General features: G+C 42.6%; 1 protein-coding gene across 2 annotated transcripts in view; it reads left to right on the top strand.

Moving 5' to 3' along the window:
- The window catches only part of NIM1K (NIM1 serine/threonine protein kinase), a 74,702-nt gene that overhangs the window by 54,798 nt on the left and 4,895 nt on the right, over positions 1 to 15,009 (top strand). For both annotated transcript variants that reach the window (XM_075183663.1, XM_075183672.1), the window contains exons 2-3: positions 10,831 to 11,724; positions 13,872 to 14,140. In XM_075183663.1, the coding sequence (XP_075039764.1) occupies positions 11,424 to 11,724; positions 13,872 to 14,140 (570 nt within the window). In that variant the 5' untranslated portion in view covers positions 10,831 to 11,423. The remainder of the gene's footprint in view (positions 1 to 10,830; positions 11,725 to 13,871; positions 14,141 to 15,009) is intronic.

Here is a 15,009-nt window from a genome sequence, read left to right on the forward strand (position 1 = left end):
GTAAATTTATTAAGCTCCGGGTTTAAAAAAAAGTGGATATGTTGCCTATAGCAACCAATCAGATTCTAGTTATTTATTTAGTACATTCTATAAAATGACAGCTAGAATCTGATTGGTTGCTGTAGGCAACATCTCCACTTTCTTAAACCCGAAGCTTCATAAATTTACCCCCAGATCTTGTGCTAGCCCATTTTGGCTGGTTTCTGCGGCTAGACCACACCATGGAGTCCAACCAATCACAGTGACAAGCATCATAGCGGTATGTACCACATAATACCTCTTCTTAGGATGGTGATAACAGATTAAAATCATTAAAAAAAAAGGATTTATTCTTTGATAAAAAAAAAAGCATTTTTAATGAATAAAGATTTTTAAATATAGATATGCTTTTTTTTAAATGTAATCCATTATTAAACTCCATGTCCCTCCCACAATAGAGGAACTGAAAGCCCAAACCTGGGTTCTCGGTTCTACTGCTCATGAGTGATTCAGCAAACCAGCTCCGGCCTGCGCACATCTGCCAAGACCGGCCTGGCGAAGTGGTTAGTTGTTCCTTACCGTCAGGATCGTCGGCACAGCTGAATATCTCCGAACTGCCCTGGTGATATTTTCTCATTATATTGCGGCAATAAGTGATTTTTAAATTAGTCCTATCACCACAATCAGGACTTAGTTAATAACAAGACCCCAAAGGTTCTTAAAGGAGAGTCTCTTATATAGAGGATCGTAGTCATACTTACCAACTTTCTAAAGTTGGCTTCCGGGAGCCTGCCGGGGAAAGTGGGTGTGAGGGGGGCGGGGAGCCGAAATATTGTCATTTTAGACCCGCCCCGGGTGACGTTATGACGCAAACACGTCATTTTACACTGGGGGGCCGGGCCAAATGCCGCGATTCCCGGAGAATCGCGGAATTTTGGACCACAGTGAAGTGGGCAGATTCGGGAGATTGCCATACTCTCCCTGGAGTCCAAGAGACTCACCCAAAATGCGGGAGTCTCTGGGACATTCCGGGAGAGTTGGCAAGTATGATCGGAGTACACAGAGTACCCTGCTTGATGTGCTTTGCTGCTCTGCTCACTAGAATAGAATGTTTACAGTGTTGGCACTTGTTGTGAGTTACTGATAGGGCACTGACAGGCTCCCACCTCTACTTTTCCTTTTTCATAGGCTTGATAAATCTACCCCTGAGTGTGTGGAATAGACGTCAAGCAGGTGCGTCTGCTAAAAATACAGTAAGGACTTATGAGCATCTGTGAGCTGTGTCTGTCTTGCTTGCTGTTTCTTGTATTAATCTATCTATTCACACCCCATGTGTGTTTTCCTTTCAAAATTGCAGAGCGATGCGTCATATATTACATTATGGACCTGTCTTGAGTATAAACGGCAGTGTGTGTGTGTTGTGGTCAGATCACTGGGCAGTCTACAGGGACAGAGCGGAGTTTCTATGCAGTCATAGCTCTGTTTCTGTGTATTTCTTGTAAGAGATATTATACAGTATATCCTCATACCTGAGGGGTTACATAACGTTCTCTGGTACTAACAGAAGCAGCAGCTGCAGTCTGTGTACCTTCTACTGAGATCCTGATAACACTGTTTGTCAGCTAGGCTTACATGTGATACCACCTCATTATTATTGCTGGTGCTGTTCATATACTGTTGCTTATAACTTGTTAAACGTAATTGCTAACATCAATATAACATGGAGACAGCCTATTAATTCATTAGAAACCAGGGATATCTATGACGCACCTAATGACTAATAATTATGACGCGTTGACAATACTCATAAGATGCTCTATCCTAGTGAATTGGTAGGCTGCATTATACTGATTTGTTGCAATACACAAAATGGCTGCCTCCATGGTGTGTAAGTGAAAGGGGTGCTTTAACCTGCTTAATAAAGCTGAATAAGTAAAGATAGCTTATTGTACTTTTTCTTTTGTTACTTTATTCACGTGGGAGAATAACGTATAGTAAGGGTTTGTTTTAATGTATTGTTTAACTATAATTGTTATTGCATACTTGCCAACTTTTCCTCGCTGGCTAGGAGAGATCCTGGGGGAGGTGGGTGTGTGGGGGCGGGGCTTGATGAATCGCGTCATTTTGTCACCATTTTGGCCAATTACAGCAGGGGACGGGGATAAGATGATGCAATATTTGCGTCATTAAGACCCCCTCACCAACGTATTTATTGCGGAGGCGAGAACCGGAAGGTTGCCCTGCTCTCCCGGGAATGCAGGAGTCTCCCGGACATTCCGGGAGCGTAGGCAACTATGCGTTAAAGAAAAGCAGCTAATGAATCTCTACAGACTGAAGTGTCTTTTACATTTCTGTACTATTACTAAAGTCATGTTGTCTTCAAATTTAAGTATACTTTTTTATTCACTTATGAATATTTGTACCACTTATATTGCTGGAGGAAATGCCACTTTTTCCTATGTGATCACTACCACAGCGCTGTAACATTCCTATTTTTTGATTTATTTATGCTATATATTGGGAAAACTGTGTGATTCCCTTAGGTGTGTTTAGCTGCAGTGGGACAATAGCGCTATCCATCTCTTCTTGAACTATATATCTGCTAATATGTTGTCTTACCTGTTAGTCTTTGATTATATCTTGGTCTCCATGAAAATGGCCACCTCCATTGGCATCAATACGTGGACATGGGACACAATTTCTGAACTGTGTCATCATGCCACCGATTGGCGAAGTCAACCACGTCTTGTACTGGCTCAGTATCAGGGAGAATGCCAGACTCTTCAGGAAGTGATGGAGATCACCCCTATTTCTGGGAGTCTCCCTGACATTCAGAGAGAGTTGGCAAGTATGTGTTATTGTAGATATTCAGTAAAACATATGGTAATCAGTTATTCTGCAGAAAAAAATGGTTATTGGCATCTATTAACATGACGTGTAGCTGCCATTTGCTTGGGTTGAGGTAAAAGTATTATTATTTAATACAAAAGCTGAAAAGAGATATTCACTTGGAACTGATAATGTTTAAGTATAATGTCAATAGAATTTGCTTATATACACGTCACATACTTGCCAAAATTTCGGACCACTATCTGGGAGAGCCGCGTCATCACAGCCCCTGTGCCCCGCTGCTCAATGCCACATGAAAGAGGGGACGGGACCAGAATGACGCATTTTGCTGTGAATCACCTCATTAAGCCCCGCCTCCAACCACTTTGCACGGGAGTTGAGTAGGATGCAGATGCACTGCTCTCCTGTCCTGGAAGTCAGGGTAAACTCCTAGCAATTAGGGAGTATCCCAGAAATTCCTGTAGAGTAGGCAACTATTAAACTTCATGAGCAAAACACAAAAAGGAGAAGACTATCAGCCTAACCCACATGTTTACTGTCTGGGTCAACCTGTATACCCTATATGCTATGTCGGTTCACGGTAAGTACAATGAGAACAGACGCGAATGGAAGACAGATGCAGTACTGTGGGCAAATTTTTTAAGCTATAACTTTAATATTGTCTTTGACACCGTGGACCACCCCCTCCTGCTGCAAACTCTTCTCTCTCTCGGCCTCTCTGGTTCTGTCCATGCCTGGTTCGCCTCGTACCTCGCTAATCGCTCCTTCTCTGTATCCACGTCTGGTTCTTCCTCCTCCCCCTACCCTCTCCCCGTAGGAGTCCCGCAGGGCTCTGTTCTTGGCCCTCTACTCTTTTCACTCTACACTTCCTCCCTTGGTGCTCTCATCTCCTCCTTCGGTCTTCAGTATCACCTTTATGCTGATGACATTCAACTCTATATCTCCTCTCCTGATCTTTCATCCACCCTCCTCGCTCGGGTATCCAACTGCCTCTCCGCCATCTCCTCCTGGATGTCCGAGCGCTTTCTTAAAATCAATATCTCTAAAACTGAACTCATTGTCTTTCCTCCACCCAGACTCCCATCCCACCATGATCTCTCTATTGTCGTCAATAACACCACCATCTCCTCTGTCACCCAACTTCGCTGCCTGGGTGTCACCCTCGACTCCTCTCTCTCTTTTGCCCCCCACATTCATTCCCTTGCCCAAGCCTGCCACTTCCAACTACGCAACATCGCCCGCATCCGTCCTTTTCTCTCTCAGGATGCCACCAAAACTATCATCCACGCACTCATCATCTCCCGCCTCGATTATTGTAACCTCCCCCTCACTGGCCTCCCCCACTCTCGTCTCTCCCCCCTCCGCTCTATACTCAATGCGGCCGCAAGACTCATCTTCCTCTCACGCCGCTCCTCCTCTGCCTCCCCTCTCTGTCTTGCCTTACACTGGCTCCCCTTCCACTACAGAATCCTTTTCAAACTCATCACCACCACTTACAAGGCTCTCTCCAACTCTACTGCCCCTTATATCTCTAACCTCTCCAATCACACTCCTGCCCGCTCCCTGCGCTCGGCCAACGACCGCTGCCTCTCCTCCACTCTTATAACCTCTTCCCACTCCAGAATCCAAGACTTTTCCTGTGTAGCCCCCCTTCTCTGGAACGACCTCCCTCATTCCATCCGTCTCTCTCCTACTCTGTGCTCCTTCAAACGTGCACTCAAAACTCACCTCTTCCTCAAAGCCTACCAACCATCTACTTAACCCCCATCTCCTCCCTTTAGCTCGTCCTCCCTTCTCTCCTTTTTCCTCAATTGGCTCCTCTTGTGCCGGGTCTGTTTACCCTCCCTTAGGATGTGGGGTCCTATGAGCAGGGCCCCCTCCCCTCCTGTCTCCATACCTGTTCTTCCGCTCCGTCTTTACTGCATATGACTGGCCGTAGTTTCTGAAGTATTGGTACTTTTTGTTCATTGTTCTGTATGGTTTCACCCTGTATAGTCTACTGTTAGTACTGTGTGCGGCGCTGCGGATACCTTGTGGCGCCTAACAAATAAATGATAATAATAATATATATTTATAAAACAAAATATTGACATAAGAGTATACTTATTATTATTATACTTATAAGTGCCCAATACTTGTGACAAGAGACAGCTATCTGCAACTGCTGTTCCTCCCCCACCTCCTCACAAAAGCTTTATGCTGTTTTTATGTAGCCACTGACTTAGAGCTTCAGGATAGATGTTGATTAAGTTTATTGGAAGAATTAAAAGTCTAGGAAAACACACAACCTTTTTTTATTTGGGATTCTAGGAAAAATGGATCTAGTAAGCTGTGCTCGGTGTAAAGCAGTATGCAGGCTGGAGTTGCCATCTGGTCCATACAAGTTAGTTTCACACTCTCCTAATCATTATACAGAACTGTAAACATGTTATTGTGGTGTATTGTGTCTTGTTTTTCATGGACTATATACAGAGCAATTATGTATCTGTGTGATGTTGTTCTTTTATGTTACTTATATTCGGTGCTCAGGGATAATCAGAAGCAAGCGATCAATAGGTTTCACACAAAGACGAAAATAACTTTTGTTGTAAAAGATAATTAACAACTACTCATTATGCCAGTGTACCTTCTGCATGTCCTACTTTGCTGTATGCTATGCATTTCACACACAGACATACGAGAGATTTAGCATCATTCTGTATTCCTAACTCCCATTCTGATCTGCCGTCTTAAATGCGCATCATGGCTCTGTCACGTGATTCGTTTTTTAGTAAATTGATTGGCTGAATATTGGTTCACCCACAAAATGTCTGTCTCCCCTGTGCATTGATGACAGGTACAGTTTATAAGACACATCACTAAATTGTCATTTAATGTTGCGCTCCCCAGGCCTTATCCGCCTTTATCTAAAGAAACTGAAACCTCCTCACTGGGAGATAACTGGAACCAGGAGAACTAGATGTAGGATTAAAAAGTGCAGGGAACTTTGTCCCAACCAGGAAATTTTATTATAAGCTTTTATTTAGCAAAAATAAAACTGAGATGAACAAGAATAAATTAAAAAAAGGGAGTAATGAAGTGGAAGATGAAGTAAGGACAAGATATTAACAAAACTAAACCATGTATAAGTGTAATATACAACGCTTCAATAGGAAATTGGAATATACAATAGGGGCACACAGCACAAAACAGCCAAGACACAGGATAAAATAGTCTTTGGTAGTACTGCGCTCCTCGATTTCCACAAATACTCCTAGATTTCCCCCAGATTGAATGGATTTACGGTGATGTTAGCGGAGGAGCAGATATTTGCACTGGCCGATAGCAGGGGTTGGGTTGTGAGAAGGCGTTTCCTTGCAGAGTACAGAGTACAACAGAGCGCCTAGTTTTGTGGAGCAGTGCAGGAACAAGATTTTATTTTGCAGACCAAGCTTATGTAAATGAGATATAGGAGTGGAGAGAGCGCAGTCTAAGCGTAGCTCCTCTCGAGCGGAGGGGTGCATGGCCATTTACACTTCGCACAGCGACTTGATTTTTTTGGAGTACGGATTTCCTTAATGGAACAAATTTTGCACCATCCAGCTGCACTTTGGCGGAGAAGCCATTGCTAGGCCCAATGTGACCGGCGCCAAACAAAAACAAAAAAGTCACTTCTATAATAAATCCAGTCTCAATGACCTCTCATGAAGCATATAAGTCATAAATAAGTCTAATCATCATCATCATCATCATCATCATCAGTTATTTATATAGCGCCACTAATTCCGCAGCGCTGTACAGAGAACTCATTCACATCAGTCCCTGCCCCATTGGAGCTTACAGTCTAACTTCCCTAACATAGACAGAGAGAGAGAGAGACACTAGGGTCAATTTGATAGCAGCCAATTAACCTACCAGTATGTTTTTGGAGTGTGGGAGGAAACCGGAGCACCCGGAGGAAACCCACGCAAACACAGGGAGAACATACAAACTCCACACAGATAAGGCCATGGTCGGGAATCGAACTCATGACCCCAGTGTGTCCAGTGTGCTTCGTAAATGAGGTCCTCAGATGACTTTCATTTATTATCATGTACATGATGCACGCCTGCAACTATTGCTAAATACTTTTTCTTTTCTTTCCAGCTCCCTGCCAGGCATTTATTCCATTAGGCAGAGTAGTTTGTGGCTTTGGATATGACATAAAGATGCTCTCTGGTTACAACTGTATCTAATGCAAGGAGAACAACATTCCGTATCCCAGGGCAACACAGAGAAAACTCTGCCCAGCCAAATGAAATAAATACATAGCTGAAAGGCAATAAAGGATGCTACAAAGAGTAAAACAGTGTATTTAGTTGCAGGAGGCCACGTACAAGACAATAAATCAAAGTATCAGGGGGGGTAAAACCCTTTTATGTTATGAAAACATGAAATAAATGGAGACACAGTCCTGTGATGATGGTGGTGAGACGTGAGAGACAGCTGGGATTTATAGTTGATCTCTATGTGCTGTTTCAGGCTGCCATAGACTGTGTTGAGCTCCTTTTTTCTCTATGGTAACGACAGGGCAACACTGGGAGCGGAAGCAGCCTGCCCTGCCAGATACATACTAATGAGAAGCTCCTTGTCTTCATGTCCTATGTGCTCTTTTACTGCTTCTGTTGGTCACTTAACACAATGTCTGCCACTGGGAACCACGCTGTCAGAGATCACTTTACACTGTGTTGTGAGGCGGCTCCCACTGCTGGGATTGTTCTTGTCTCTGTATTTGGCATCCTGTTTTTGCCATTTGATGCTTGTGCTGCAGTGTTTCAGTTTTATAGAACTGATTTTTGTATAGTACTCCTTTTAGAAAATTACAAACTCTGATAAGTGCAGAAAACTAGACAGTGAACATATGAATCAAGAAACAAACTATGAGAATAGTGTTCAGACTAAAGTCACTTTTAACAAAAATATTTCTTCAACTTTTTTTTTTTTTAAACACCATTCATCAACATAGTTTCCGCTTTCAACACAAATGGGTCCAATTCTGTCCATCTTTCAAAGGAGTCTCTGGGCTAGATTTACCAAGCCGCGGGTTTGAAAAAGTGGGGATGTTGCCTATAGCAACCAATCAGATTCTAGCTTTCATTTATTTAGTACATTCTACAAAATGACAGCTAGAATCTGATTGGTTGCTATAGGCAACATCCCCACTTTTTCAAACCCGCAGCTTAGTAAATCTAGCCCTCTGTCTCCCACAGAAAAGACTTTAGCAGCAATTAGCGCATCAAGCTGAGAGTATGTACTTTCTTGTGCACAGCACAAATGGAGAAAGTAAGGTTAGCCCACCTTTTACATTGTTGAAAACATTGGAATATAATTAATCAGTGACACTGGTGGGCAGGTGAATGTAAACTAGTGATGTCAGGTACATCATAGACTAACATGTTATTCCATCTATATTGAACATTGTTCTCTGATGCCATTGTGTTTTAAATATTTCTATTTCATAAATATTAAGTTACAAAGACAAGCAAATAAGAATTGCCTTCATATCATCACCATCATCATTATTTACATAGTGCCACTAATTCCGCAGCGCTGTACAGAGAACTCACCACATCAGTCCCTGCCCCATTGGGGCTTACAGTCTAAACACACACACAGACTAGGGTCAATTTGTTAACAGCCAATTAACCTACCAGTATGTTTTTTGAAGTGTGGGAGGAAACCGGAGCACCCGGAGGAAACCCACGCAAACACGGGGAAAACATACAAACTACTCACAGATAAGGCCATGTTTGGGAATTTAACTCATGACCCCAGTGCTGTAAGGCAGAAGTGCTAGCCACTATGCCACCGTGCTACCCACATATACTTCATATACTGAATAAGCTAAAAGGTACAGTACATTTGCTCAATATGGAAAATATTATCAGGTATAAATCATTAAAACCTGAGGCAGACCCTGGAAATTGAGATGCTTGGCAACTATGTATCAGGTGTAAATAAAAAATATGCCACTATATAGCTATGTGTATACAGTACAAAGACAAAACAATAGTGTAATGTAATAAAACATTTAACATGATCATAACAAGTATAGATAAAAAGAGCTATATGGACAATACAGTAGAAGTAATGGTGGAACAGACCTATAGATGATAAACCTGCACCGTACTGATGTATCATCACAAAATAATATACAGCTGTTCAATTAATAATCTGTTACATTTACTTAAGTCTTAATATTATGAAAAAATCCTTTAGACTGATATACTAACAAGTCTATGGAGCTTACTAACTTGGAGATGTGGTTGAGGACCTGACTGGTGACAGGTCAGGAGTTTGGCCACTCTTTGCCCCGATTCCCCCCTGAAATATTGGACAGTGTGGCATCAGCCTTGCAGCCTGAATTTATTGTAAGTGTAGGCATTATAGTAGTGTGCAACAATATACAATACTATGTTAGTAGTATTTCAATGGGTCTCCCACCTACACAAACTTGGACACAGCCATTCTGTGGTCTGATGTAAGGTTCATGAGAATATATATTTACTAGAAAGAAACCAGTACATCATGAATATTAATCATGCATCATTAATATTAGCCAGACAGTGCCTCCATGATATAACTGGTTCCTAGCCATTCTCCCACATCCTGGGCAGGATGGGAGCCTGAATCATCATCATCATCATCACCATTTATTTATATTGCGCCACTAATTCTGCAGCGCTCTACAGAGAACTCATGCACATCAGTTCCTGCCCCATTGGGGTTTACAGTCTAAATTCGCTAACACACACACAGACACACAGAGTAGAGTCAATTTGTTAGCAGCCAATTAACCTACCAGTATGTTTTTGGAGTGTGGGAGGAAGCTGAAGCACCAGGAGGAAACCCACGCAAACACAGGGAGAACATACAAACTCCACACAGATAAGGCCCATGGTCGGGAATTGAACTCATAACCCCGGTGCTGTAAGGCAGAAGTGCTAATCACTAGGCCACCATGCTGCCATGATGCAATTTTTGTGGTGAATCACGTCAGTTTGGCCCGACGCCCCATGGGGATAAAATTATGCGCTCCTACCCCCCATCCCCTTCAGTCCTCACACTTCACCTCCCCTCTGGGATCTCCCAGAGGGAAACAGGTAAGTGTTGGCAAGTATGGATTAGCTACACAGTGGCTCAGCCCAGAATACTGAGGGCTGCTATGTTAGTGTGAAGGTAAAGGACAGTTAATTATGCTCACATCCATTTCTGTTATGTTATTATTAAAGAATATATAAAGCAGTAAGAAGTTGTTTTATGATTATTAACATTTATTTATACAGCGCCCGCAAACTCTGTAACACTTTACAAGTGGGTACACACACAGTAATAAAACAGACTGTGTATTAATAGACAAAGCGGGAAGAGGGCCCTACTCGCAAGCTATAATATACTATGTTTATATATTCTTTATCGCAAAATGTAAACAAATAAGTAGACATTTACACAACGATATCTATACATTGTCATCATTATTACAATTATACAGTGTAAAGCCTTAAACAAACTGTGTAACTTATAATAAAGGTGCTATCGGTACAGAGGGAAGGGTTGGTGTGCTCTGCATTACATATGCTTGTAGGTTTGTAGAGTGTTGTCATACGGCAGCATTACATTATGTGCACTGGTTTTATAGGTTTGGAGATTAACATTATCTGTAAAGTACATATACTAATAGGGATGGGCCTATCCATCCTGATCCCTGAGAAGCATCAACTTTTATATTACATAAACTAGCAGTAACATGTTGTAGAGTTCACTATAATACGCACATATTATCATTTAATCATTATTAGATCCGCAAAGATCTAAAGCACACATTCACACTGACAGCACATCAACATTTCTGTTATTAATTCTGTACATTTTACTGCAGCACAAACTCTAAAGCTTGAGACAGTTGCTTCATGATAAACCCACCCCTGTTTACGAAGCAAGTGGTTTACATAAGTGTTAATGACATTCTCTCTCTCTCCTCAGTGGAACCAGACGTCTGGCTAACTTTTGAGAAGGATCATGCACCTAATGCAGACTTGTCTATTGCTAAGGAGGCTAATGTGACATTACAGCCGCCTAATCCTGCCCTGTCATGTTATGTGACCCAGAAAGTGACTTATTCCTGCAGACCATCAGCCAGTGCCTGCAAACCTGCAGAGAGTCAATAAGCCTGGAGGCGGTGCAGTAAGAGTAGATATTTCAGTACTCGAGGAGGCAGGAAAAGGGAGTACAGCTAGAAGACTGGAGGATGGAACTGTAGGACATAGAAATTCCTTCAACTGCAGAAATAACAAGAAGAGTTCTAGTCTTTCCTACATGAGGCCGGACACACAGAAGCTTTTTGAAAATAGTGTTTGCAGTTCACAGGACCACAAAATACGTTTCTGACAGTCAAGAGAGGTTTTGAAGACCATTTTTAGAAGATTTTTTTTTAATGTTTTCTCATACTAGGACACTGTTAAAACACCCTTGAACTTCGCTACTGGATCTTACCAGGACTATGTGACTGTGACCTGTGGTCTGCCACTATTATAATTTAATTTTGTCTAGTAGGAAGGTAAACAAAAGGCGGCCAGATGTTGACCATGACGGCAATGTACATGAATGGAGGGGGCCCGGGGAACCAGCGGTATGCCCGTTGGAACCGGCAGAACAGCCTGGAGGACTACGCACGGTCGGAGTGCAATGAACAGGACGGAGAGGGGAAGCAGCGCAAGATGACACCCTTTGAAAAGCTGACCCACGACATGTCGCACGATGAGAAGACGGTCAAAGAGCTGACGCTCTGTAAAAGGATCGGCTTTTATCGGCTGAGAGGGGAGATTGGAAGCGGAAATTTCTCACAAGTTAAACTTGGGATTCATGTGCTTACCAAAGGTAATATTGACATTGTACTGAACTATTATTGTGGTTTCAAACTGTATACTGTGTACCAGTAAGTCACTTTCAGAATTACCTAGTTCCAATGCCAACAAGCATTCAACTAAAATTTCAAGATGATCTGCAACTCTTTCTGTAGAATGTATGTGTAATTATTATACTAATCCATATGGAGACACACTCTCACTAGTAAAAATAAGCAATGGCTTATGGGCAGTTTACAGTGTCTTCATGTAGACCAGTGTTTCTCAAACACAGTCCTTAGGACCCCTAACAGGACATGTTTTCCAGGTGATTATACCACCTGTGGATCTGTTACAATGTGTAATGAATACACCTGTGCTAAAGCAAGGATATCTGGAAAACATACACTGTTAAGGGTCCTTAAGAAACAGTGATGTAGACCACAGGATGGTATAGCAGTGTCTTATTTTAAAGGACTTTGTCAACTTGGAGTGCCCCAGGCCAGTGCCTGAAAAGTGGGGGTCATTCCCCTTTGACCCCTTGCCGCACAGAACAGGTGGTTATTCACCTACAAGGACCTGATTTCAGAGCAGGGAGCAGCAGTTCATACTCTCGGCATCCGTCATTTCTTCAGCTTCATTAAACTTGATATTCTTGAAAGACCCAGCACTGTAACTAATTACATAGGAGAATAAATGGATGGATGAGGGTGAACCTGACTGTACCAATGCTGCTGCATCAGTGATGTCACTGGTTCCTAGTGAATTGATAGGCCCAATATTATTTCAACCCAAACAATGTCTGCCTCCACTGTAATACTCTAAAAAACATCATAAAATGCATCAAAACCCTGGTCATGTAGCAAGCAAAATATCACCCTGGGACACATTATTTTTATATACATTGTCATAGATATGTTATTATCCGTTCTGTAATGTTCCTGCAGTGACTGTTACTAAAGGCTTGTAGGAATAAGATAACACTTGTGCTGCACGTGTGATCACTGAATGATCCTCTCACCATCCCTCACCCACACTCATCCTGGCTGCTCTGTCTGCTGGCAGAGGTACAAGTTGCTGTCACCATTCACACAGGATGAATGCTATAGACTCACACGGTTACAGGAACAGCACTTATAAGCAGATCCTGACACAGCTGCAGCAGTCTGTATCTGGGCCAGGTGCAAGTTTTCCATCTCAGTTTAATAAACACTTTTAAAGGGACTATACCTTCTGGACGACTCCTTACTAGAATGTGCCCTCACCCTGAAATCGCCCCAGTAGCGCAGCAGCTCCGGTTGCTGGAGGACTGTTTGTCATTAGAGCTGCACAGAAGTCTGTGGACTTGACTAGTTCCCTGCTTCAACACGAGGGTCCACAGTGGGTGGGTGGATACATTGGGAAGTACATATTTGTGGGGTATATTAGGGGGAGTATATGAAGGGGAGGGCTGCCCAGAAGTGTACAGACCTTTATTTTTTAAATAAAACACACAAAAAATGTTTGACGATGCTAAAAATAGACTTCAGTTCTGTTAGTTTTTGATCTGCTGACTGAGTGCTGCCAGCAGAGGCAGGCTGGGCTGGGGGTCATCTGCCCCCCAGGTCGCTCCCATCAAGGGCTGCCTTAGGCCACCTGTATTTTTCTGTATTTTTTTCCTTTAAAATGTTCTTAATAGGCTGCTAAGCCGAGTTTTGCCCATACTTGCCAACTCTCCCGGAATGTCCGGGAGACTCCCGATATTCAGGCAGGTCTCCCGGGAGAGTGGGCAAGTATCCCACACACAGAACTCACTCATCAAAATGACGCAATTGGCGGTGAATCGCGTCATTTTGCCCCCCCCCCAACAAAATTTGTCACTGGGGGGAGAGGCCAAAATGACGGGATTTACTGCACTGCGCCCCCTCCGCCCTCCAACCACGCCCACTGACCGGGATCTCCCGGAATTGCCTTTTCAAAGGTTGGCAAGCATGGTCTTGCCCTCCTGGGCTAAAATTTGCCAGCCCTCCCCTGGCTGCCAGGATAACATTTAAATGTGGCAATTCAAAATGTTCAGCTCTGATTTCAGATTTTTATTCATGTGTGAAAGCTGGACAGGCTAATGGCATCCGCTGAGTATAGGTGACAGCTGTACTGTAAAGGCTTGAAAACTAAATACTGTGTCTGCTTCCTTTACTGCAGAAAAAGTGGCAATAAAGATCTTGGATAAGACGAAGCTGGACCAGAAGACCCAGCGCCTGTTATCACGTGAGATCTCCAGCATGGAGAGGCTCCATCATCCTAACATCATCCGGCTTTATGAGGTGGTGGAGACCTTGTCGAAGCTGCACCTTGTGATGGAGTACGCGGGGGGCGGGGAGCTGTTTGCCAAAATTAACACTGAAGGAAAGTTATCCGAATCGGAAAGCAAAGTGATCTTCTCTCAGATCGTGTCTGCTGTGAAGCACATGGTAAGGGCCTGTTATATACTTCTGTTTGGATGAAAGTTTTTACATTCATCAGTCAGTTAAACATGAATGGAGGCAGCTCCCTTTATCTGCTGGACAAATATTCATTAGAATACACACAATAAATCCACTCAGAACAAGTGACATCACTTTCTATAGCAATGATGTCACGGACCCCACAAATAAATATTCAGCAACAAAAGTGGCGGCTTCAACGGTGTAGAGGTGACAGGTGCTCTCAAACACCAGTATACTAAAGAAAAGTAACTTCTGAGCAAAACAATAAGTATGGCTTTTACTGACTGCCCATAACAGTTCTGTTATTATACTATATTATACTATAATATATGACAATTTACTTGACATGCAAAAATGTTATCTTTATGATAAATACTACACCCTATTATAGAAACACCACAAAGCACAAATTGAGTTTAAGAAGCAGCCAATTTTGGAAGACACTTAACAGTTACAACCATAAGTTTCCATATTAGGCTATGTGCACTGGATTTAAATCCATTCCTTCCTTGATCTGTTTTTAACAAGTGAACTGAGGAGCCGTAATTACTCACATAGAGATAATTTATCTAAACAGAGAGACACGGGACAGGGTTGTCTTATAGTGGAAGATGGAATAGTGACGGGAGAAAGTACAGTTATGTATTTAAAATAGCACCGTAACACCCAGGCTAAATGCTTGTTAGATGAGTATTCACAGGGAGTGTTTAAAACATTGAATACTCCTAGGGGTATACTTACTAAACTGTGGGATTGAAACAGAGGAGATGTTGCCTATAGCAACCAATCAGATGCTAGTTATCATTTTGTAGAATGCACTAAATAAATGAAAGCTAGAATCTGATTGGTTGTAT

The sequence above is a fragment of the Mixophyes fleayi genome, chromosome 1 (genome assembly GCF_038048845.1).
Source record: "Mixophyes fleayi isolate aMixFle1 chromosome 1, aMixFle1.hap1, whole genome shotgun sequence".
Classification (NCBI taxonomy): Eukaryota; Metazoa; Chordata; class Amphibia; order Anura; family Limnodynastidae; genus Mixophyes; species Mixophyes fleayi.